At 38.8% G+C, this 26,157-nt stretch overlaps 1 protein-coding gene across 1 annotated transcript in view; it reads right to left on the bottom strand.

Moving 5' to 3' along the window:
- The window catches only part of CRIM1 (cysteine rich transmembrane BMP regulator 1), a 206,194-nt gene that overhangs the window by 33,567 nt on the left and 146,470 nt on the right, over positions 1 to 26,157 (bottom strand). The window contains exon 10 of the mRNA XM_009637026.2: positions 8,695 to 8,823. Within this exon, the coding sequence (XP_009635321.1) occupies positions 8,695 to 8,823 (129 nt within the window). The remainder of the gene's footprint in view (positions 1 to 8,694; positions 8,824 to 26,157) is intronic.

Raw genomic sequence — 26,157 nt, 5'->3', positions numbered from 1 at the left:
GCATGACAATTACAGGCAGTCTCAAACTGAAGTACCATCTGGTAGACATACAAAGTTTATGGCTGCTGCACAGGTCTGTTGAAAACCCTAGTCCACCATTTTAAACCAGGCATTTTTTTTCAGAAAACAGAGTGAACTATCAATTTTACAGAGTAGCTCTCAGAGAAAGAAAAGAAAAAAAAAAGATAAAAAGATTGCAAGGCTAAAAATTCAAATGCGAATCAAATTCTGTGTATGCAATTGTCATCCTGACAAGATCGCTAGAGCCTTAGCTACAGCTTTAAATTCATCATTAATAAAATAATCACAAGTTCATTATGAAAAAGTAAGATTTTCTGCTAAGGTTTTGTATTTCAAGTGACAAATATTAAAGAATAAAGAGAGCTAGTTCATGAAAGTCGATTACAATGAACTGAGGAAATTCATTAAGGCAAATCTGCTAAGGTTTTGTATTTCAAGTGACAAATACTAAAGAATAAAGAGAGCTAGTTCATGAAAGTCAATTACAATGAACTGAGGAAATTCATTAAGGCAAGATGTTAGCAGGATACTTGTTTGGGGGCTTTTTTCACCTCTGCTTAGATAAATTTCATCAGGAACCTGAATCCCAAATCATGGAGCATATTTGCAGAGAAGAGATCCAGCCCTAACTGGGCTAATAACTGCTTGAAAAGCGTATTGGAGTAATCAGACAGTCTGAAAGGAGAGGATAGGAAACCTTTTAAAAGCTAATACAGAAGGAAAACTACCTTTCAGAGTTCGGGAGAACTGCATTACTGCAGCTCTAACAGAATGGGATCAAACCTCTGGTCACGTAGTATAAGCCACCTTTATTTGTCTGACTGATTAGTTATAATGACACCACCTAGGGAACTGAACTAATGGTTAGATAGGAGGTGGCAGACCAAAACAGAAACAAAATGATGAGTAGGAAACCAATTAAAAGGAAGACATCTCTCACTGTGCTGCTTAGGGAAGTATCTGGCTGGAGAGTAGAGTTCTTCTACAGGAGTAGTAGAAATATGTTCATTAATTTTTCTTATGAAACATGAAATGTCAATGAGGTAATGTCAATTCAGAAAACAATCCTTCTACTCAAGGTAATAGGAAGGCTCAGGGGGATAAAATAACAGTGGGGTCAAATGTAATACTGAAAACGTATAAAGTTGTGCCACCCGTAGGGAATAAACAAGAATTTGTGCTACAAGCTGAGAGTTCAGGCGCAGGGTACTGATTGATCTCAGAACGATACTGATGTGTTGCAACTTTAGAAACAGATGAATGTGTTCCTGAATGTCTCAGGCTAACGTAACGGTATCTTCACCACAAATACTCAGCTTTTTCATGTGAGGACAGACATTAGCTGAAACACCACATAAAATTCTGGAAGAATTTCAACTGAAGTATAGCAAAAGGCTAGGACAATAATCATGGAAAGGCTGTTCTGTCCTCAACCAACAATATTATCAAAGCAGCCTCCTGCTAGAAACGAACGGGGACAAACATGCACCAAATACTTATCGCAGTGTATCCAGCCCACACAACGACACTATGAAGTTTTCTTTTCCATGTGCAACCATGACTGCAAAGGCAGCAGCAAAGTCAGCTCCCAACAGGTCCACATTTCTAGTCACAGTCTTCACTAGACCCTGCTAAACAGGCACAAGCTTTTGACACCTCTAAACACTGTAGTTCTAATAAACACTTTGTTCTGTAGTTTAACACGTTATATGCTGACGTGGATATGGAAATTTCAAATTATAGGATTCATTTGGATGAGTTTAATAAGACGCTGTGGGAAAAATACAAGTAGAAAGGGAAAGAACAGTTGAAGATGAATTGGGTCTTCCAAAAACATTTGTGAATTATTAATGAACAAACAAATACTAGCACCAAGGTCTTTAAGCCTGGTCACCACAAACTCCTTTTAAATATAGTGGCTTCTTTCTCCCCTTTTCTTCACCCACTCACAAACAGTTTCATACACACAGACTACAAGAAAACAAATACTAGAGCTTCAGAAGAGCATGATACTGTTTTAAGGAGAATCAATTTGGGATATGGGGGATAGGACAAGACTCTCTGAAGAAGAAAGTCTTGTCTTAAGATCAGATGATTGCCAAGATACGGTGAGGTTCTACACAGCACACTGCAGACAAACTACCTGGTGTTTTAAAACTCTTTTCCACTAAGCATCTTATTCTCAATGCCAACATCAACTCTTGTTTTAAAAGGTTGTTGGATCACTGTAAGACCGAGTCACTGGCTGCTACAAGACAGACAAGATAGGTATAAAAATCAGAATGTAAGAGCAGTTGATACATCAGCGTGACCTACTAGTCCAGGGCCCACCCTGCAAACAAGACAACAAAATTCTGTCCCAGGAGATGCAATGTGAACAATCTTGGCATTTATGAAGATTCACTCAGCAGTCAGATATTTCAGAAACAACGCAATCTTTCCTTCTCAGGCACGGTATCTCAGAGGCAACATATCTCAAAAGGAATCACAGTTCTTTGGCCTAAATTCAAACCATCAGATGCATGACTTATTCCTGATTTCAGAGTGCTCACATGCCCACCTTGCATGAACCTATGAATATTTGGAGTGTCATAAAATGTTGCTCAAAAATCAAACTGGAAAGTAAACAAAATTCAATTCAATGAATTGCATGTTTACATCTAAAAAAGGTCTTCAGTTTGAGCTTCTTAATAGCTTGATTGCAATTTCAGCTAACTCTTATTTAAAAAATGACTTCTCAATTTCCTCCTTCTACTATATATGGCATATAAGAAACTCTAAGCTCTTAAACTGGGATATTTGTTTTTCTCCAATTTATTATTTTACATATGGACACATTGATAATTATACTGTAAAGACTGAAAGTCACCTTAGTCTAGAAACTTTTGAAAATGCATTCTAGAGATGCATAGCCTGTTGAAATACTTTTAGTTTTCAATCCTCTCATCCACAGATAAAAAATGACTGCCAGAGAATATTAATAGATACTCGACAAGAATTACGTCAGTATTTCAACTTGGCTTAGGCTGGTGTCCATTTTTTGAAAATTTGTAGCGTTGCTACACAAAGCTAGCTACATACCTTTCCCATCATTATTTGCTTGACGCTGAGGCTAGATCGTATCAGGAGAACTGTTTCACAGTACCTTTATAATTAAGCACTCCTCAGCCGTCCTCTCGGTGTGGATTGCTACTGCTGGTTAATCTTCAGGGGTGGGGATCTGGGGAGGCAAATTTATGAAGGAGAAAACTAGGTTACTTATCAGTAACTGGAATTCTCTGAATATATTGCCTCCACAGATCCACACTAACCCTCCCTCCTTTCCTTAGAATTAACTCACGATTCACAATAGCTGGATAAAAATGAAGGGACTGGGCACTGTGATGCTAGAAAACCCTGTTTAAAAAGATAATCTCATGAGTCCGTTGAGGCAAATCACCCGCTTGGATACTTGCTCTACACAACTCTAGGATTCACATACAACACATGACTTCATGAAAATGGATTTGTAGCAGTGATATCTCAAAGGTGGAATTACTGGAAGATGATCAAGCTTCCACAAACCTTCTAGCAGCACAGTAAGGGTTTGTTTTTTTTTTTCCCACAAGTCAAGTGAAGTTCTTATCTGCTTCTATTGCATTAGATATATGGTAAGCATTACTAATACCAATTTATTGTTGTAATCTTCAGAGATCCCCGCCGAAGACTTTTCTTCTAGTGAGTAGACAGATAATATTTATTTGGCATGAGTAGTTAGCTCATCATAATTCCACCCTCCTCAGGGAGCACTTCCACTATCTTCCACGTGTGTACTTAGAGTTAATATTTCTATTCTACTATGTACTTTTCTGAGCTGAGCCTTAAATTTTTAAGAAACATGCTTCATCCCCAATTGTCCCTGGCTGCATTTCACTAACTGATGTCTAATATATTAATAGCTTTCACATCACTGCAGAAGGGTAATAAAACATCCTTTTTCTGCCAGGTCTGCAAAACTATTCGAAAATCCAAGACGCACTCTCCTTGCACTAAGGGAGACTACCTGGACTGTCTTTGTTTCTACGATTTTTTTGCTATGGAATTTGCTGCTAAATGAAGGTAACGATGGGAGATAATTGTTACCAAAATAGAAAAGTGTTACGTAATTTATATTTTACTATTTCCAGGAATTTTGCATTGTCTGAGGTGTACGCTTTGTGTGATTATTGTGATTATTTATTCCACCCTAGCTTGACATCAAAATAAACATATTTAAATGGACAAAATTAACAGTGAGGGAGTTTTGAGGAGTTCAGAACACATCCCTGAGTATGGATTACTTACAGGAATAAAGGAATGAAATACTCAAATTTTGGCTAGGAAGAGTGAAAGGTTAGGAAAAGCCATCCCGAACTCCAACTACTGAATGATTAACATATAGAAAAGAGGAGTTGAGATGTATCCCCCCGTTGCAGTCCCTGCAAAGCGTTTCTTAGTTTTTTTCTCATCATCACTCCATAGACTGTTTCAGAGCCTTAACTGCTGCTATTTATAGACTGCCCGTAAATGCATCTATCTAACTTTGCTCAAACCTTCCCATCCTGCCTTTGAACGTCTACACAACTAAACCAAGTCCCACACTGCCAAACCCAAATTCCACATCGGAATTCCACTCTGCTTCATCAGCTATAAAGGGAGACGGTGCGACTCGCCAGAATATTGAAGTCAATGCTGCAGATGTCTGCTAGTACAGTACCTCCTTTTCATCTCCATGGTAGAATACATTTTCTTCTCATTTAAGGAAAAGGTGTCAACTCTCTTCCAAAAATATTTCTGTACCTGTACAGAATGTCTTTGGGGGAAAGGGGTGGGTTTATGCCTAGAGAACTGTGCAAACACATAATATACCAAGATTTCTAATTTTTGAATACTGATTTCATGGTTTGCTTTGACAGGCAAAAGAGAACATGACACGAACTGGATGATGGTGCACTATGATGTGCAGGGAGAACAACTCGTCTCAGCCTTCTATGGAAAGAGGAATTGCCTCTTTCCATAAGCAGTCTGGAATTAGTGAAATTGCGTGCCAACTGCATCTTGTAACTACAAAGGTAAGCCTTCTAAATGAAGCAAACCGTTTTTTAAATTGACAGCAATGCTCTAATGTAATTCCATTTTAGCAAGATTTGAAAGGTTAGAAAGTACTAAAGCCATACATGCTCACAGTCATACCTTGAACCATACTTCACATTCAATTAATTTGGGATAAAACGCGATAGTCTAAATTGCAGGAGAGATTTTTAAAGGCTTTTTTTTTTTTTTCCCCCATGAATATAATACAGGGGATAGACAAAGCCAAATAAAATACTGTGCCTCACTGCAGAATGATTTAGTGTCCAGCAACAGCGATCAGATTTTAAATCCTATGTTACTGCAATCAGCAGGCATTATTCAACGTGCCTGTTAGTCCTCTCTGGAGCAACAGGAGCCCTGCTTCACAAAGAGCCGACCGCTGGTCTTGTTTCAGTCCCCTAACGTGCTCCTCCTTTGAAGACTTTAATCCACTCCACTTCCCCCTATGAAAGCAAAGGCCTGGGCACCCCAAGCACAATAGCGATTGCTGCACTCTACAAGTAACAATTTTTTTTTGCTATTTACATTTTTCTACTTGTTTCTTGTTTTTGTGTCATCTTGTATCTTCTTAATTTTTTCTTTTTTTTTTTTTTTTTTTTTGGTAATGCACTTCATGTTTTTCCTACTGTTTTAGTTTTATTCTTGGTATTTTGCAGGGGTTCTTCCTATATCCTGGAGTATACTTTTCTCCTTTTATCCTCATGTAGTGCTGCTTTGGCTTCTATATGCTCCCGGTCAGTATGATCATTCCTTCTCCCTCATCATTTATGGTTCCATCTCTACTCACTGGAACTCCCCCCCGCCACGTATCTATATCTGCTCACTCTTGCTCAGTGGTAGTTTTTTTCTCCCTTCTCTTACAACTGTGGTCTGCCTCTGCTTCCCCCCGCCCTCCCCCCCCAAAATTTTATTTCACTTTACAGCATGTATGTTTTCACTGCATGTTGTTACAGCATTATTTTTGTGTTCACTGCAAAAAGAGGAAGAAGGATGGAGGACAAGGTAAACTACTTCTATTAAAATCATATTCTAGAAATGTTACGATTTGCTTCTTTCTTCCTTCTCATTCTGTAGGCTGGCTTGAGTCAAGCTAGATAAACTTGAAACTAAATTACAATAAAGCACCAAACAAGTTTCATGACATCATACTTAAATAATTATTTCCAATAAACCGGCTGATTTCTGGCTACAGGGATGTAAATGAAGGTAAAAATGAGGAACAATTTACAGCTTTACTTTATGTTCTTCCATTTTGTCATTTTGCTTTTATTTTGGCTGGAATAGATTGCAGTGTAATGAATCTTCAGCAGAGATCTCTAAAGAAATTAGCAAAAAAGGAAACTTTATTGGAAAGAGATTAGCAGCATTAGGCTATGACGAATTCAATGGTAATGGGGGCCGTGTGGGCCTCCTTGACTCAGGCACTTAACCTGACCCAGTCCAACAGCTTAGACCAGCATGAAACAAGTGGGTGCAGTATGAAGACAGTGATGTTCTCAAAAGTCCACATGGGTCTACATGAGCTAAAGATAACATACATTCTCACATTCTTAGACAGCCAAGATGCAAGTAAACTGGTTTGGACATGAAAATACGTAGAGAACTAGCACAGTATGTTTTCAGCATATTTGACCTAGAACTCCTTTCTTCTCAGTGCTCATACACTCATTTGTCCAGAGGCTTGCAAGCGAGAGACATTACTTGACAGAAAAAAAATTCTGTTTCTGTCATTTTGACTGATAAGCACCAAGTGATGAAGACTTCCAAGCTGTTGTTTTTCTTCACTTCTTTAGAAAATAAAGGTTTCCCTTCTCTGAATGATTGAGGAGATTTTTAAGTAATCTACAATTCAAGTTATTTAACTGAAAAAAAAGATGACAGACAAATGATACTATTAAGTTTGCTCCAGACAGTTTGCTACTGCAAAATGAAAATAATTTCAAGCAATCTGGCAAGAGAAAAATTCCCTTGAATAGGTCCTTAAGTACTATTTAATCAGAAACACTCCAAGCAAGAACGGAGACTTCCTGGGATGCGCTATGTGTATGCGTGCAATCTGGCAATCTAGGACAAAAGACATCCTTTGGAGTGATGGGTCTCCTGTGCACCAAACTGGAGGGAAGGACTGCACGCACAGGCACAGATGATGAAATCTGCCGAGTATGTCCATCTTCTTGTTTGTGTCAAACTCCCCAATCAATTTACCAACCGTAAAAAAAGAAGGAAAATCAAACCACAATGTTAAAAGCAGAACTTAACATTTCTAATTTTGTCCTTCAGAAGAACTAAGTAAGGCAGGCATGTGTGATAGCTTGGATGCAATCTATGGAAAGTCGTCCTTGCCACAAATACAACTTGTAATCAAAGGTATTATTTCTGTATTACCATAATGACATTATTGCTTGCTATATATCTGATTGTTATTAAGAAGTCCTGTCCTTTACCTTATGGAAATAAAAAATGAACATTTCCCCAGAAAAAAATGTTAAAAAAATCCAGGACAAACTCTTTCCTTGCTCCTTAAGCAAAACACCAATCCAAGCCTAAAATGCTTTAGTTTGTGCTGATTAGGAGTTTTATTTTGACTATTTCTACTGAGGACCCCTAAGATAGTCGTATCAGTTTAGAAAGTGGCCGAGAACGGGTGCACTGAAATTAAAGAGGAGGAACAGAGCAATACTTCAGTTGTAAAAGCCTCAGAGGCTACAAGGAAGCTGCAGAACTACAATAAAATTACAGAAAGTTTAAGCTCACTCCTAGGCTGGGCTGGCAGCCAGAGTGCTGCATCCTGCAGCTGAGCCTGGTACCCCAGGGGTGTCCTTTCTTGGGCAATTCCAACAACTGGCCTGACCTTGCTTTATGTTTCACCTGTAAACATGGAATTCTTATGGAAACACATTGAGAAAATACATTTTTGCTGCTTCACTGATACACACAAAATTCTGACAACGCACAGTGATTTTCCTTGGGGAAGAAATAGATGTTAGAGCCTGCGTAAGTCCTAACTAAAGCATTATATAAGTATAAAAAAATGTAACTATAAGAATATGTTATAGAAATAAAATTATATATGGATATGTTTGTATATATACAAATACCCTCAAGGCACATAATTTTCAAACATTTATCCTCAAAACCTAAGTTCTGAGGAAAAAAAGTTAAGTTGAAAATAGGCTGGTGAGCAACAGGAGTTTTTGAAAGTGCACAAACCTAGATGCTCTTAAACTCTTTACATACACAGAGAAAAATGAAATGTGGAAGTCTTATCAGCCTTCTTGAAGTCTGAACAAAGATTAAGTCCCAAATTATTACCTTTTCTACCTAGCTGTTAAATTTTCACCTGAAGTCAGACATTTTATGTTTTCCTCCAAACACATTGTAAGCAAGCAAACAAGTCGTGTCAGAGATCAGGAACCGATCCTTCAAAAATGAAGAACTATAAAGCACACGCATACCAACACAACATCTAATGAACATCATGAACAGAAAAACCAGCATCCTAGCGTTTTCACATACAGCTTGATATAAAAGGTAGAAGCCACCGTATTTTTGCATACTCACTAGTTTTGCACTGACAAATGCGGCAACCGTTTTGGTCCAGTTTGAAACTATAGATACAGTCTTTTTCAGTCAAAGTGCAGTTCACCAAAATCTCACAGGTGGGTGGACCTATTGTGATGTATGTTGGTTCTGAAGGTAAGAAAAAATAAAACAAATAAATTTGAGATCACTTGAGTATTTTAATTAAGTCCACAGAAAGCCAGACACAATGCAAGAGTGAAGAGAACAGTTTTTAATTAATTCTGCTTCTGATTAGTGAATATTCTTGGTACTTCTGAAACAATTCAAGAAACAGACTTCATTTTGAAGTGATGTACACTCATCAAAACCAGTACAAAGCTGCATAAAGTTTCTGAAACACTGAAACAGGAAAAAAATACTACATTTTTTGTTCACTACAAAATCAGCTTTCCTGCATATGCAGTTTAAAGGTGAATGTAAAATACTTATTTAGCCCACTTTTCTCCAAAAGTATTTAATCAAAACTCTGTACAGATTTTTTTACTTTAGAAACTGAACAGAGCTTTCTCCAAAGCTCAGTTGATTGATACTATCAAGCTGCAAATCAAAGGATGCGACGCGATAGATCAAAACTTTCTCTGAATGAATAAGATCACTTCTACTGAAATTTAAAGCAGAAGAGACACTGAATACCAAAAGGGAATGTAAGATACACTCTGTGTGAAAGATCTCTGGAAACCAATTAACATGACTATTCGTTAAAAACATCGCTTCTTACAGTATACTTTGCAGTACCAGATTATGCTTTTTGAAGTGGAGGATATTATTGCCTATTATTAGGTATTTATGAACAGTGTAATGCTTACTTTTGGACGCAATTTAAATAAGTTGGAGTATGAAATTTTTTTAAATACATATGCTAACCAGAAATATTAATGTATTTTAGTATATAAACTTAATAGAATAAAATAATATCCAAAGACTTAGGAAAACAACAAGGAACCTCAACGCTACCATCATAAAACAGGATACAGAAGGAATGAAACACCTACCTTTTCCTTAATGACTTTTTGCTCTGTGAGACTAATTTAGTCTATCTTGCATTTTTTATAGAACTCAAGCACTTAAGAACCAATACATTTATAGTTATGAGCATTACTAATAAACTCAGCATTCAGGAAACATAAATCGCATGACTTTTAAAGAACTGTGATGTTTCTTTTCATTCTTTCAATTGTTTGAGTTTATCCTGCTCCTCCATCTCAAGAAATGAAGACTTAAAGGAAATTGCATTTTTTAAAAAATATGAATTGATAAATTCTGAAAATATGGAGAGACAGTATACTAACCATCAGGGCAATAAACCATAATAAGTTTTCTACAGCATGCACATTTTCATGGACTGCAGGTGGATTGCATGGACTGCATCTTGCCATCTCTCATCCCCAAACCAAATACATTGAAAGGCAGATTTTGCCATCCTTACTTAAAGGCAGCTAGTCTTTACCCTCAGACTGAGAGTAAAATACTACTTAACGTTCATTAAGCCGTTAGAATTATACACTGTTAACCAAAATCCAAATTTCTGTGCCTATTGGCTCCATGACCAGCTTTTGCACCCATGCCTTCCAGTCAAGCGAAAGTTATCCCGTTATGAGAATGTGCTTTTCTGCTTTCATTGTCTTTCACAATTTTCAGCTTTCATAGCTTGTCCCCAGCCCTGCTCTTCCCTTCACAACAGTTTATACAGCGGATGAACATTTTTAATCCTTTTTAAATTAGGTCAGCTAAGTACAGAGTTTGGAGGGAAGAACTGCACGAAAGGCCCTACAGTGAAGTTAGATGACTTCAAACTTCTATCTCCGAGGCCACAGTTCAGATTCCTTGCTTTGCTGAAAGTTTCAAAATAACATTCAAATTCTGTGGCCTGTGTAATTTCTGTCAGAAAGATAGCTATACTCAATATACATATATAAAATACCACCGACAGCTTTGTTTAAATGCAAGCTGAAGAGTTGCACAATGGCATCGGCGTGTCTGTAGACCTCTCAAAGCGCTTCAAGCTGAAATTAAAACTTGTAAAGATTTTTTTTTTTCCTAAGAGTTTAATATAGATTATTAGGTTGTGGGTCAAATAAAAGGTTTTAAAAATTTCTGTAAATTACTCATTTCACAGCTCTGACTTTGCATGTGTAGTATGGAAGACCAACTGTAATGAGCAATGTATTTTAGAACCCATGGATCCCCAAACTAGACTTCTTTTCATATCGGTGAACTCTTTGTGCTTGTTTTAGAGTTCATTCAGTAATCTAACTAAATCATATTCATGCCTAATATCTAACGTTTGCAACTTCAACAAACCATTAGTTTAGGGATCAAGAACATACTGATATATAATAATAATACTACAATATATTCCAGAAACTCCATTAATTCATCTCATCTCTTTAGTACTCAGAGTATATAAACTAGCTTTGCAAGCAAACTGATCTTCAGCATGTTGGTGCAGATTCAGAGAAAATCTCCTTTCCTACCTGCTGCTTTCTCCACCCAAGATACCCTAAACATGCAGAAGACCAGAATACAACAGCTACCCTGAATTCAGATTACTGGCCAGCCAACCCAAACCCGATGCTTCAAATGACAAGAAAACCACACTACTGCTTATACTCACCAGTAATTAAAACCACCACAAATCATACGAACCATTAATGTTACCCAAAGTAGAGTTTACAGACAGTAACACGAGCTGCAGAACTGACGGAGACTGTAGCTTTGCCATCTGAGTGCGGGATGGTTAGTTTAAAATATGTAGTTAAAAATCCCACAAAAACTCCTTGAAAGCTGAAATGGAGCTTAGTATCCATTGATCCCCTTGGGTGTAAACTAAATCGAGATAGAAACAGGATTGTATTTCACCCCCCCATCCCTGAAGGTGACTCCTCAAGATAACTTCTCTTTATCTGCAGGTATAATTTAATATCTAGAAAAAAACCCAGTGGATCTTTGGTACATATTTTTCACGGTGATTTTTCAAAGCTGTACTTCTATGTTTTGATGCTCTTGTGTCTTGGACGCACCGACACAACAATTTTTTTGCCCCCTTGATACATCCAGTAATGTGGTATTTCTTAGAAGGGACAAAATAAAACTGTCATTATATTCATTTGAAAGGGTTTTGCTAGTCCTCTGTTTGTTGTGTTTTATTATTCTGTTACCTCCCACTTCTGTGTCTGCTCTCAGCATCCTCAGTGTTTCCAGACAAGCTTACAAATTTGTTTTTTCTCCCTTCTGTCCCTAAAGGTAAGCCCTGAGATATAGTAATTTTATATGCATGCCTGCTTCTCAATGAGCTGCAAGTCGAGGACAAAAGAAATAATTTCATTCCCTACCCCCACATGTGCAAAAATGCAGCCAAAAAAAAAAAAAAAAAAAAAAAAAAAAAAAAAAAAAAAAAAATTAAGCCCTTTTCACTTCGCTAGACAAGACTCAACAAATAAAACCAGCTCTGCTCTGCCAGGCTTCTGGCTATTTGAATAGGCAAGCAGTAGCTAAGCTTGAAAAAGCATGTACCACCGCATGATCTGAGCTAGGCTTTCACTGCTGCTCACGGTAGAAACGGCAGAAGAAAGATCCAGTGCACAAATGCACAGACAATGGGTGGGAAAAACGGGTGCTGGTTCTGTCTGTGTGCTTTACAACAATACAACTACACTGTAGGAAGAAAGAGGGAAGAAGAAAATAAAGAGAAGGGGATTGAAGAGAGTTTGGATGAAAACAATAGATTATTTAATAAAGCACAGATTTTGCTGATGTCAAGTGCTTATATATAAGGTTAAACGCAGATTTCTATTAAAACATCTTGGTTTCCATATACTCTCTCTGAGCCTGATGCTTTCTATGCTGAACTTTAGTGCAGAGGATTATTAATTTGCCTGCTGGGAAGTTCATAAAAATCTCTGAATTAATTTTTTACACTGCCATTTACTGAAAAATAACTTCAAAAGTTTTGAAAACCACAGTAGATGTTTCAGCCACTGGTGGTCCAGCAGCCTGAACTGGTCCACTGAAAAATGTTATAGTATGCAATCAAAACCCTGAATCCTGTTCATCCCAGTTTGAAATCAAGCTGTGCACTTACGGGGAAGGAAGGGAAGATGGTGACATCCAAGTAATGCCTGGAGCTGGCTTTGTCCTTGAAGAGCCTATACCAGCAACACCAACTCAAAAACTGGAGCATCAGAAAAAAGAAAGAAGTTGGCTAGGTGGAATGAGACCATATTTTCACTGATATTTTTCTATCCAGGATGCTTTTGTAATATGAACAAAAGCAATCCCCAGGCCTCTCTTTTCTGCTACTTTCTGATTTTTGAAACCTCCCACTTCTCCTTTGAGCGATGTGACACAGCTGGTATTACTAAGAGGACATGTCTTCTTCTGTTAAAAAAAGTGAAACACCATACATATACGTACACAAGAACATGGGATGGTTGCTCTGGTCGAGTATGGTGCCTCACATAGATCTTATACTTGGATGAGTATTGAGGTCTTAAGACAACGCTCAGCTGAAGTATTCAGAAATGGAGAGAAACTGATGCATCCGTGTTTCGGTGAGAGCAGCGGAAAAAGAGTTTCTTAAGGTTAGAATTTTATTTATACACACAGTTTGATCAAAGTTATCAAAAAGAAAAGAAAGAAAACTAAAATTCATCATTGATTGCTGAAGCTCTGGAAAATAAAACAAATCAAAACAAACAAAAAAATAAGAGAATTTTTTGCAATCTTGTTGACTTCTACTGTTTATCTCTGTGTTAAAACTGAACCATTCACTGACAATTCCATTTTTCCTTCTAACTTTGGAGATTTCATTTATGTAATTCTTTAGTTAATTTTAGAAGGAACAACAACAAAAAAAATCCCCCTAAGGTTGACACCAGAATAAAAAATTATACCCATCTTCCATCATACCCTTAGTTGTTCAAAATTGGAACTCTAGCCCTTGTATTATGAGAGGTCCAAGTGTGAAGGATGAGAGGGACCTGCACCAGCAGGAACACAGCCTGCGGCTGCAGGGACGTGATGCTCCTCCTCTCTTTAGCACTTGCAAGCCCACAGCTGGAGTGGGGTCCAGCTTTGGGGTCTTCAGTAGAAGAGAGACACTGACACCCCCCAGTGTAGCACAGGCCACCGAGCTGGTCAGATGCTGGAGCAGGCGGGGTACAAGGAGAAGCTGAGAGACCAGGGCTTGTTCAGCCTGGAGAACGAGGGCGAGGGGGGCATTCTGCTTCTATCTACCACTACCTAATGGGAGGGTACAAAGACGACAAGGCCTGGCTCGTCTTGGAGTTGGCTCCAGACTAGGATGAGAGGGCAATGAACACAAGCGTGAAGACAGGAAATTACAACTTGGTAAAAGCTGGTTTGTTCTTTCTTTTAAACCACATGGGTGGTCAAACTACAACAGAGTCCTAGAGAGGGATCTCCATCCTTCGAAATACTCAAAACGTATTTGGGACAAGGCCCTGAGATCCTGCTGTCACTGGACCTGCTCTGAGCAGGAGTCAGGACTGGAAAAATCTCTGGTGGTCCTTTCCAACTTGCATGACCCCATGAATTTCACTTCCATGCAAACTCAGGACATTTCCAGTGAAAGAAGCAATATCCTTGATGGATCCTAATCAGGGAACTGAAATCCAAAGATAAACATTTCCATTTCTGATGATTTCTGTATGCTTTTGCCAAGAACTGATGACCTTCCTTCCACAATAAAGTATGTTTGCGTAATACCATCTCTCCGAAATCTATTTAATGACTTTTTATTCAAGAAGCAAAATTTCTTCCAGGCAGTTATATCAGTAACTCTCTCTGAAGCGTTATGTAGTGACAGCCACAACCACCTTGAATCAGCCTCATTTTTTGTCCTCCTTTGAGTTAAAACATTACCCATGCTTCACCTCTTGGCAAGGTATTTTTATTATCACATGAAAAACATTTAAAACAAGCTCTTTTCTTTGTTTCATTCAGAATGCAATACTTTAACTCAAAATATGTTTTATTTCACAATAATACCATAAATACCTACTCCAGTCTTTCACAGAATTGGTTTTAAGTAGGGAAGTAACTATTGTGTTCTAAGTTTTCTCTTCTGTACATTGTTAAATATAATATAGTTAAACAGAAATTAATTTAAAAGTAAATAGGGAACTTCTGTTGCTGCTTCTAATTGACTTGTTAGAAATCTGGACCTTCAGGACCTTAACCCAAAAGTACTAGAAACGTAAGGGGACAGGTATTTTACACTACTCAATCATTCCAGTTTTTAATTCCACTCATCAATGTTGCCCTGTCAATACAGAAGAAGAAAGCTATCCCTATTATATTACTGTATTTTTCCTTGCTGTAAAAGCATGACAAAAGTACGCATTGAAAACCTGGGTTCAGTTACTTTGATTCACGCACAATGGTTGCCCCAGCTAAGCAGATGCAGGAGGTCTGACTCCTCCTCTTCATCACTGCTCCCAGAGCAGATCTACTCCGTATGACTCTACGCGCATATGCTTGAAAGCTAACAAGTCCTACCAACGTTTGGTGTGAAGTGTCCCCAAGATATCACAATATTATTTGGAAATGCCGTAGTAACAAGCTACAACACAGCATGTGTTGACAGCATTCCGTGTATATAGATTCAACAAAACCAGGCAAGTAAAGGACATTTTGGACCCCAAAGCTGAAAGCGTTTTATGTACGTATGTATGCATGCATGTTTTTCTTGCCTTGTTGGATTTTTATATATTAATTTATCTGTATTCCTATAAAACCAGCGTTTCCAGCCAACTTCACACCAAAAAAGAGGTTTCAGTCTACATCACAGATACATTTCTTCATCAGAACTATAAAATTGTAAGCTCTATAGATAAATCACTATGTAGAGGTTGAAAATCATCTTCTGAGATCCTTCGCTGAATACCCAAACCACCCCGGATTTCATCAATTCCATTGTAAGACTGCAAACTGCTGCACAAGAACCTATCTTTTACAAGGAATTTAGGAGCAGAGGCCTTAAAAATTCATTGCCAAGCAAACAATTTTTTACATTAAAGACATTAAGACAAATATGTCCCTGGAACCCACTAAAATACTATTTTGTATTTTATTTGTATTTATTCAGTATTTGTATAAAGACTATTATTGGCATGCTTAGAAACAGTTTCAGATATTTGTTTTCATAGTTACTATGTAACACAAATACAGTGTATTCTAATAAAGATATTTTTAGGAATTACTTGGAGAATACTGCTCATGCAACTGGAAGATAAGGTTGCCAGTGATTTTTTCCCATGTTTAAGAAAAACATTGGGAAAAAAAAAAAAAGAATTGCCAAAAAAAGTATGCAAAAAAGCATTTGTAATTTTGAAAGGCTAAATTACAATCAAGATAATTTCAACACACAAGTCATGCCAGCAGTAACTTTTCAAACTTTTACCAACATGAACTTTTCAAAACACAAACTAACTGTTGTGCAGCACAATGAAGCCACCAGGCCTAAAACTAATCCTAAACTTAAATGTGAAGACTATGTAGTCATAACTGTAGAATGAGAAGCAGGATTGCATGCTTCACTGCTACTTCACTGCTACAACTCCCCAACCTCTTCTTCCATATTCCCATCTTGTTAATGTGAACCAGTCTATAGTTTAACTAACGACAGCCAGATAAAATAGATTAATTCCTTGCGCATATTATTAAAAAGGCTGGAGTATGGAAGCACATGTTCAGTGGATAGCACAGGGAAGCTTTATATCCACCTGTGAGCACCACTGTGTATGTTCTCTCTACCTTTACAACAGCAGTACTGATCATAAAAACCCTTTTCAGTATAAGTGGGAAAACAAATAAAATAATTCCAAGTTCTGCCAGTTGCTATTTCCAATACTTTTAACAGTAATTAACTACAGGGTTTGTTTTGTTGTGGGGTTTTTTTTGTTTTGTTTTTTGGTGTTTTGGGGGTTGTTTTTGTTTTTGTTTTTTTTAAGGAGGGACGATAAGAAACTCTATAAAGGTCTTACTGTACTCAGCCACAAATTCAAAAAATAATTCTCTGAGGTTTACACATTTAATTTGCAATCATTTTTAACCCTGGAGAGAATAATTCATATAAAGTAGCGGCACACTTAGATTCTGCAGTGATTGGTCTTGGGATTTTTGGAGAAAGTGTTAGCCATGTACAAAGAGTAAGCTCAACAGTAGAGGTTTCTAGGAAGCCCAACATCTCAACAGGAGCACGAAATGAAAACCTCTTCTGGGGGAGGAAAGAAAAATTAGTCAAAATCATGTTCTACACATGGAGAAAGACCTTTAACATCAATAATAAGGAACATGCCTGTGTTTGGGGAAAGTGAAATAGCTCCCTCTTCTGTAGCATTTCATAACACAAACCATCTCTAAAAGGATTAAGATGTTCTGATCCTACAAAACCAGCACCAACTGACTTAAAGCACCACAGCATCAGTGTGTTCAAGCATTTACTATAAATATCAAGAACACCCCCCCCCCCCCCAAGTGAACAGCAGTCTAACTTTTTTACCTAATGCTTTACGTAACTGGCTAAAAAATGGTCCTGAAGGGTGCGCTGCTCAACAGCCTTTCATCCGAGCCCGCATACTTGTTTGAATTTTGTCTGCTGTCCAAAAAAGTTAACTGCAGCCTACTAAGCAGCAGCATGTGTGTTTACTTAAGCTTCCTGTAAAAACATTCATATCATTCCAAGAGTGACTAAATGTTTTCCATCCTCATAGTTCGCATTCCAGCCTTCCCCGCCCCTCCAGTTCATTACATGAAAAATATCAGTCCTGGGCAAGAGAATTTCCTTCCTGGGTTTAAAATCTCTAATGCCTTGCAGGATTTTTTTTTCCCAGCGTTTAGCTATCTGTGCTAACGATTAGCGTTCAACAATTCAGCATCACGTAACTATAAAATGTTTGCAAGGACTTCAGATGTTACAATCTTCTGACGTCGCAAATAACTCTGAAAATATATTCACTAATACTTCCAAACTCATAGTTCAGTCTGGGAGGCTTTTGTTTCCCATTTTATTCATACCATCAACCTGAAACTCCTTAAATATGTACTTTTCATCAAAAATAACTATTATAATCCAAGACTATTTCTATTGTTGCAAACTGAGGAAGCCTCCTGTGAAGCAAAGCTGCAAGGGGAATGGGGTGATGTTCTTTTTCGCAGTGATGCAATCAAAATACTCACAAATGTTTCACTCCCAAGGTGCAAACTTAAAAAACTTTTGTCTGTCATAATGAATTCTTCCAGTTTTGGGTTTAACAGGCACGTATACCCTTCAAATATATTTTAACGCTGATGAGACTTTTTTGACAATTTTAGGTGGAGTGATGCTAAGAAATAACCACCTTTATTAAAGCAGAATCAATTAAGCCTCCCTATCAAGAAATGTCCAAACAGGTAAGAAGGCCATTCAGTTACAGTTACTAGGTGAAGATATAGCAAACACTACATTAGTGGGCATCTGGGGCAAATCTAGGAATGCTATAGGCACTGAAAAGAATTAATTAGAGGATCCATAAGGTTCTTTATAAGTGAGACATCCTTAGCTGCATCAATATATATTCATTAGGACTCTTCGGTTATTTATCCTTTCAGTAGTTTTCCACTGAACTTAATGATCAATCACTGAAAATTAGGAAAAGGTTATTTTATACTAGTCTAGTCTTCCCGACTATCTTAAACTTGGAGAGGCTTTCACTGGCAGTCTGTTTCATTAGACCCTGGGCTGTGCGGCTCGACAGGCTCAGCTGCCTCGTCTAAACCCACTATACTAAATCATGATCTGGCAAATGTAAGCCCAATTCTCTACAGCACGGCGTTTGCATCCCTTAATTGACTTTGATGAAAAGGCTGGTTGAGAGCTACAGGGCCGCTGCTGAACAAAAACTTAAGACTTCATGCTCTGAGCAGATCTCTGGGCCCAAATCCTGCGCCGGTGATGGCTGCTCGCTACCACTGACTTCATCCTGCGTGAATCAAATTTCTTTTCACTGGACTCTGCCGCCTGCTTTTACTTAATGAAGTATTGGACACGCTAAAGGAACTGGACTGAATTACATCTCAGCTAGAGTTTGGAGCCCTTTCTTGATGAAAATGTTAATTTCTTTCGGTGAAGATAAAGCGTCAGCCGTAATGGCAGCAAGGCAATGCGGTCCTTATTCATGAAAATCCCCCGAAGGGATTTTGTTTAACACTTCATTTCTCATTCACCGCTTCTGCCGGTGCCTGGCCACCTGTACCTGAGGGCCCTCACACGCAAGGATGTACTGGGAGATAACCGATTACCGTGGATCAGCGCACTGGGTTGCAGCTTTCCCTGTGAGCAGCCGGAGCCGCTGGGAGATGCCAGGTAACGGAAGCAACCAGAGACTTTCCTAAGGGACATTTTTAGCATCAGTACCAGTGCTGAGCACTTGTATTTAATACCTTCTTTAAAAGATAAATCACGATTTAAAAGTATTTCTTTAAAAAAGGGTATTAAAAGTGATTTAGCAGCCAAAGCCCTGTATTTCAGGGGATGGTTTTTTACAATTGTTTTAAAAAAAAAAAAAAAAAAAAAAAAGGGTATTTTTATACTATCCACCCCACTATTTACTTCCTGTGAACACGACTATTACTCTAAGTTGCAGATGGCTGTCCACAGATGCAGATGGCCTGAGGGAAGCATGGTTATTTCTATCACTGTAGCTTGTTTGGTGTTCTTCATATGCTATTATATATTGACATTCATTAAAAATGGAATTGCTACTTAAACCACACCAATTTTATTTAGAAACTAAACAACTGTTAGCCCAACAGAGAAGCAAGCAGCTCTGTAAGCAGCAGTACCAACAAAAACCCGATTGCCAAGAGATCTGGTTACCTCCCATGAGGAACCTCTGAGTCTAAAGAAGTGTGAGCACATACCAAAACTTTGCAGTCCCTTCTGGCACTTGAAAAACCACTTTCTCCCTTCTACCTAGCTGTCTGTTTTCATTAAATCTGTAGAAATGGGTTCTCTTTGAGATTTCCTTGTGCTGCAAGAAGCCATTGGCTCCAAAACTGTGGGGAAAGCACAGAGGACCTATATGATTGCCTAAGCCTTGACTCTTAATGAAGACAGTCTAGAAAACAAAGAAAAACCAGAATAAACAGACAATAGATTAAACAAAGAAAAGCAAATCGCAAAGGACCAGTATCACTACAGCACCTACAGAGGCAATACAGAAGCATCCATCAGAAGATTAAAATTAATTCTTTGTGTTGGATCCGCAGAACATGACTCTTGCCAGTGAAAGGAGGTGTCTGCCTTGAAAAGCTGCGTCAACTGAAGAGCCTGAATTTGGGGACAGGCTGATGAAGGAAGGTCCTCCCCTCCACACTGCGCTGTCTCTAGCCTCGTGCGTTATCGGTAACCCTTGCTTTCTGCCTTCCCCCCCAGACACACTCGCCTAGAATTAACCATATCCCTGCTCACACCTTGGGTTTTTATCTGTACACCTTTTGCTCCAGCACAACCCACAGGCACTGCTGTGTTGGAAAACCGACAAGAAGTGACAGGGGTGGACATACTGTAACTAGAGGTCTTGCAAAAAGGGCTTTGATCACTTTGATGTTTACTTAAACAGACCCAGCAACTATATACTGGGGAGCCACAGCCATCACTTGCATAAACACTGAAAACCACACACGAATTACTATTGCTGCTTTCAGCTATGTGTGCAGTTTCCTAAGTGAATCTCCTTTCACTAAGGCTGAAAATACAAACTGCGATGCCCTGAATGCATCAAAAAGACAATCTTACTCATGACATGCCATAGGAGGAGTTCTGTTTTCCTCAACAACTTTCTGCTTTCCTCTAAAACACATCTTCCCTCTTGCAATTCAATTACATTCTTGCCTGTCCTAGCTTTTTCTTTGCAACAACCTTTTTTAGGCACTTGAAGACTGATATCTTCTCATTCCAACTTCATCGTTTGCTCTTTAAGTTAAACCAATCCAATTTATTCAGTCTGTCTTCCTGGGACATGTTTTGCAAGGCTTGGGCTGTGCTCATTGCTCTCCTTCTGACTCCTTCCAGCCTGCCCGCATTTCTTTCAGAAGAACAATGTCCAGAAAAGGACCCAGGGCCTACTGTGCCAGCTAGGGACATACCCACCCATAGGGAAGATCTTGATCATAATTTCAGCATGGTGTTTGCCTTCTCAAGGCTCTGTTAATCCATGTTCAACTTTTTCTTTCCTTTTAATCACCAGACTTCTCCCAAAGAACTTCTATTTAACAATCACTCTGGTTCAGGACTCATGAAGAATCTCCTCCAAGTGCTGTGCATTGCATTTTCCCTTGCTGAATTTGGTCAACATTTTTCTGCCAACTTGCTGTTTTTAAACAAGTATACAAATTCATACGCTGTTCTCCAAGGTGCTGGCTGCCCTTTTTAGCTTTGTTGTCTGTAGATAAAGTAAATTTACTTTCAATGTGAGCTAGTGAAAACATCAAACAGGGCTGGACCCAGCTCAAGGTACTAGTGGATACCAACTACAATGCAACTCAAGAAAGGCTGCCCACAGATTTGAAGACTAAATTCATATATAAACCCATCGTATTGGAGAGCAACACCAATACATACCCCTGTACACCTACCTCATGTTCCTGTCTCTTCCTCCCCACCAATCTTCCCCAGGAGCTCCAGCGTAAAGCATCTTGAGCACCTCACCCACCCTCCCGCTTCCACCAGCGGTGTTGGTAGACAAGATTCAAGTATGGAAGAAGTGAGAGGAGCTGAACAGTCACTCTCTTCTCCAAGCCCAGCAAACCCCAGAGGAACATTCAGAAAATTCTACATTTCAAACCAATTTGGCTGTCCAATCAACACTGGAATGTGTATCCTGTGGGCTACCTACACACATACAGGATATACACTATGGATATGTATACAGCACTGTGTGAAGAAGCATTAAAAGGGCTTACTGTGGAAAACTGATACATGGTATGGTAATATTACAGATCACAATTGCTACTCCTTGATCTCTAATTTGGAAAGCTGTGAACAGCTATTTCTTTATAACTTCAGTCTCTACAACCCTTGCACTCTTGTTTTCTCGCTGCTGTAATAAGAACACCAGGATTTTCTTCATGGGGGAGTGGGAATGTTCTACTTCAGTCTGAATTTACTGTGTCCACAGATCAAATACACTTGTGCGCTGACAGACTGTGCTGATTTTTCAAGAACCTGCACTCACAGACGTTCCACTGCATTATATTTGATTCTCCGACTGCAACATTTTTTGAAAATGTAATCCAAGAATAATTTTATCCTTATGTAGCTGCAGGAATGTAAACTTATCTATGGGAATAGGTATTTCCTTTCATTGCAACTGCTTATAAACCAGCCAGGGAATAACTGAATTGGCAGAATTGCAGGTGCAGCAGCATTTAGATGGGAGACAGAGCAGGAAAAGTCAGAAGTGACCGACACTCATAACCATTTACCCCGGCTGAGCCGCAGCCAGGCCAGATCCACGGGCAGCTTTGATTAGAGTTTGTCCATCACTTTCAGGTCCCACAAACAACTCTAATTCTTCAAGACTCAAACTAAAATAAATGATAGAAACATCTTCAACTACATATTTTGGTTTACATACTAAAGAGCTAATATTTGGCATGCTTAAAGTAAGTTCACACAAGTGAAGCTGGCCGCTGGCAAGCTGGGTATTTTTACATGTAAACAAAAATCGGATGAGAAATAAATGCGTATTTAAAAAAGAGCGATAAGCGTGTAAAGTCTCTGCCTTATTATTCTTGATCTGAGACCTATTTTTAAATGGAAATAGGGGCTTGAATTGGTCCATCAGCAACTAAACTGACAGAAATAGCAGTTTTCAACAGGCATTGGTCCTCCTCCTGCTTTAGAGCTAAAGCATAACTAGGATTCTAGCAGAAAAATAAATGTTTCCTACATTCTGTGTTAGTCCCAAAAAAGTCAAGTCGTTCATACAAACAGTAAGAGCTATAGCTTAAGAAATGCAACATACAAAACGCGTAAGAGCAGAAAAGTAAAGTATATTCATGATGAAATTGTATAATGCAACTTTGGATATACTACACACAGTCATTTTAAACTGATCTACAAACAGAACATTACTTCACTATGGCATATTCCCTACGGATTGAACATTTTACAGCATGAGTTGAGACGTGAGTGAGAACTAGAAGTGATTCACCAGGGAAGTGTAAAATGAGATATGTTTATCCTTACAATCACTAGTGAACTACTACCTCAAAATCACCTGCTAGGTTTACATTCATTTTACCCATTTATTGAACAGATCACGAAATTAACACTGCCTTCTCCCTTGAATCCCTTTCTCAAATGACTTGTACGGCTGAAAATATGATACTATATAATGTCAGTGATCCTCGAACTTAGCCCACACTAGATACAGATTTTGGTCTTCTATGCTGAAGAGTAGGAGATAAGAGATGCAGAAGGATGGGGGAAAAAGGAGGCCAGACTGGAGAGCACAGGACAGCAGGTTTAAGCTATTAGTGCAACATTAGTAATGCTTGGGCTTCCATTCAGTTGACGTTTCTGCTCACATACTACACTGCAAAATTAAGGTTAAGTTACAAATATGCAGATTTAATGGGGCAGCATGCAGAAAAGCATCATACGGTCGATGCTGAAGGTTTCAAATTTCTCTTAGGAAAAACTGTGCCTGGAATGTATTTTATTGCTTGTAGTTCTTCACTAAACATGTTGCACATCTTTTTCATTAGTAACATTAAAATCAAGGCATTGATTTGTCAGCCAGCTTCCCAGCCAGGACTTTCTTGTCCCACTCTTCCCACCACCCCTGCAGCTCACTGCCAAAGCAGTATTAGAAGCAGAACCTTGTCAACAGAAATGACCCTCAGGAAAACGAGTGAGACGCTGATTAAAAAGGGGAAGGAGCACTGACCCATGCAGCCTACTTGGTTAAGAGAACAGAGAAGTCAGCTGGCTGGATGACGACAGAAACAAAACAGCATTTCAGATAGAACCATGTTGTCATTAAAACTATATAGCCAAAATTCTGGACAGTAAGCTATGCAAAGGAAGCAATGTTTTTATGGCCTGTCTTCCTGCAGCATACATGCTTCCCCAGTTCAGTCCTACTACAAGGAGAAAAACAGAGAATGGAGATCTAATACTCATGGCTTGGATGGGCATACTCTTCACTGGGCAAAAAAATGGCTGGCTGGCTGAGCCCAAAGTGTTGTGGTAAATGGAGTTAAATCCAGTTGGTGGCCAGTCACAAGTGGTGTTCCCCAGGGCTCAGTACTGGGGTCAGTTCTGTTTAATATCTTCATCAATGATCTGGATGAGTGGATGCAGCACACCCTCAATAAGCTTGCAGACAACACCAAGTTTGGCAGGGGTGTTGATCTGCTGGAGGGTAGGAAGGCTCTACAGGGGGATCTGCACAGGCTGGATCGATGGGCTGAGGCCAGCTGTATGAGGTTCAAGAAGGCCAAGTGTTGGGTTCCCTGTACTTGGCACTGATGAGGCCACACCTTGAATACTGTGTTCAGTTTTGGGTTTCTTACTCCAAGAAACACATGCATTGCTGCAGCATGTCCAGAGGAGAGCCACAAAGCTGATGAGGGGTCTGGAGCACAAGGCTTAGGAGGAGCAGCTGAGGGAACTGGGGTTGTTTAGCCTGGAGAAAAGGAGGCTCAGGAGAGACCTTATCACCCTCTACAACTACCTGAAAGGATGGTGTAGTGAGGTGGGTATTGCTCTCTTCTCACTGGCAACAGGTGATAGGACGAGGGGAAATGGACTGCAGTTGCATCAGGGCAGGTTTAGGTTGGACATTAGGAAAAAATTTTTCACAGAAAGGGTTGTTAAGCACCGGAATGGGCTGCCCACGGAAGTTCTCGAGTCCCCATCCCTGGGGGTATTTCAAAGATGGGTAGATGTGGCGCTGAGGGACATGGTATAGTGGTGAACTTCGCAGTGCTAGGTTAACAGTTGGACTTGATTCTGAAGGTCTTTTCCAGTGATTCTATGATTCCAAGTATCTCCTTACCCAGTGGGTTAGCAAGCAATAGCTGTATTGCAAAGAAAGCAGACTACTTTTTCTACCCACGCATCAAACTCCAAGTAGAAACACTATTAATCTCAGATTTAAATCTTAAGGCACATGATGCTATCTGACCTTGGAGGTGGGCCATAAGTCTATGGTTAATGCACAAGTCCCTGCTGCCATCAACTCAAACATTTACTTTTTTCAAAAATAATTTAAAAATACACAGTATACAGACAGCCAGCAGCTAACAGATTATTATTTTTTCCTAATGTTCTGGGATTTTATTAATGCAAGCTTTCAAAGAAAAATGTTAACAGATTCAGCAAGAAACACAGTCTCCTTAATTAACAAACTTCCAATCTGGTAATACCTTGATCTCTGATACATGTAAATATTTTTATTCAGGCTCCTAATCAAAAGGTTTAGCAGCCTTAGGCTTGTTTGATGCCCTAAAACATAACTTCAAAAAGTCTACTGGTACCCTTGACTGGTTCATTTTGCGGGGATTTTTTAATTTATTATTATTGCAGGATAAATTGTTAAGTCTCAGATGCTGAAGTAATTTCTCATAAAGTCATCCAAAGCTGCTTCTTGCAAACTGTATTTTATGTTATCTTGGGTTCTAGCACCTGAACTCACTGCTGAGTTTTAAGAGTCCTTATTTTTGATCCTTGAAATATTCCCAAACCTAAATTCCTGCAATTAAATAACTTGGCATTTTGGAGCATAATCATCTGTTTTACTTGGTTTGTTTGCTGCAAGGGAGGGAAGGGAAGGAAAGAAAGAAGAGAGGATTCAAGTGTGTTTTCAGGTATCCTCTGACCACTGGTACCTAAGAATGCTCAAATCCCCTCTTCACATGAACTAAAACTACTTCCACTAATTGTTGGTTCCATCATCTACATAATTTCATTACCCCTTGATTGTTTACTTGGCAGTATGTGCTATCAAAGAAACACCAAGTCAAATGTGATGCTTTTAAATTTAAAATTTGGGAAGTTGCTCAAAAGACCATTCAGTATTACTCTCCTCCAGATGACACACTCAGAACCGTATGACTACAATTAAGCACACATCATGCAACAGCTAACAGGACAAAATAACAAGTCAGATTATTTTCTGAGAAAATATAATTAAGATGACATAAAAATCTTATTTAAATATTGATTCCATTACACTACTGTGTCAGTTTTGAGCTATTTGACATAATTTGTACCATAAGTATAAATTAACACAAGCACCCCCAACGATAAAACAACTTTTATGGGTTTAAGCAGTTACTAGCCTCTTCTGATTCTAAGAGTAAAAATATGTTAAAGCACAGAATTACCTAGCCTAGTCCAGATGAGCCAACCTGTGCCCTGAAAGCACC

Source organism: Egretta garzetta, unplaced genomic scaffold (genome assembly GCF_000687185.1).
Source record: "Egretta garzetta isolate BGI_Z169 unplaced genomic scaffold, ASM68718v1 scaffold130, whole genome shotgun sequence".
NCBI classification, from domain to species: Eukaryota; Metazoa; Chordata; class Aves; order Pelecaniformes; family Ardeidae; genus Egretta; species Egretta garzetta.
The sequence above is the reverse complement of the archived record's forward strand: the minus strand, read 5'-3'. Positions and strand labels throughout refer to the sequence as shown.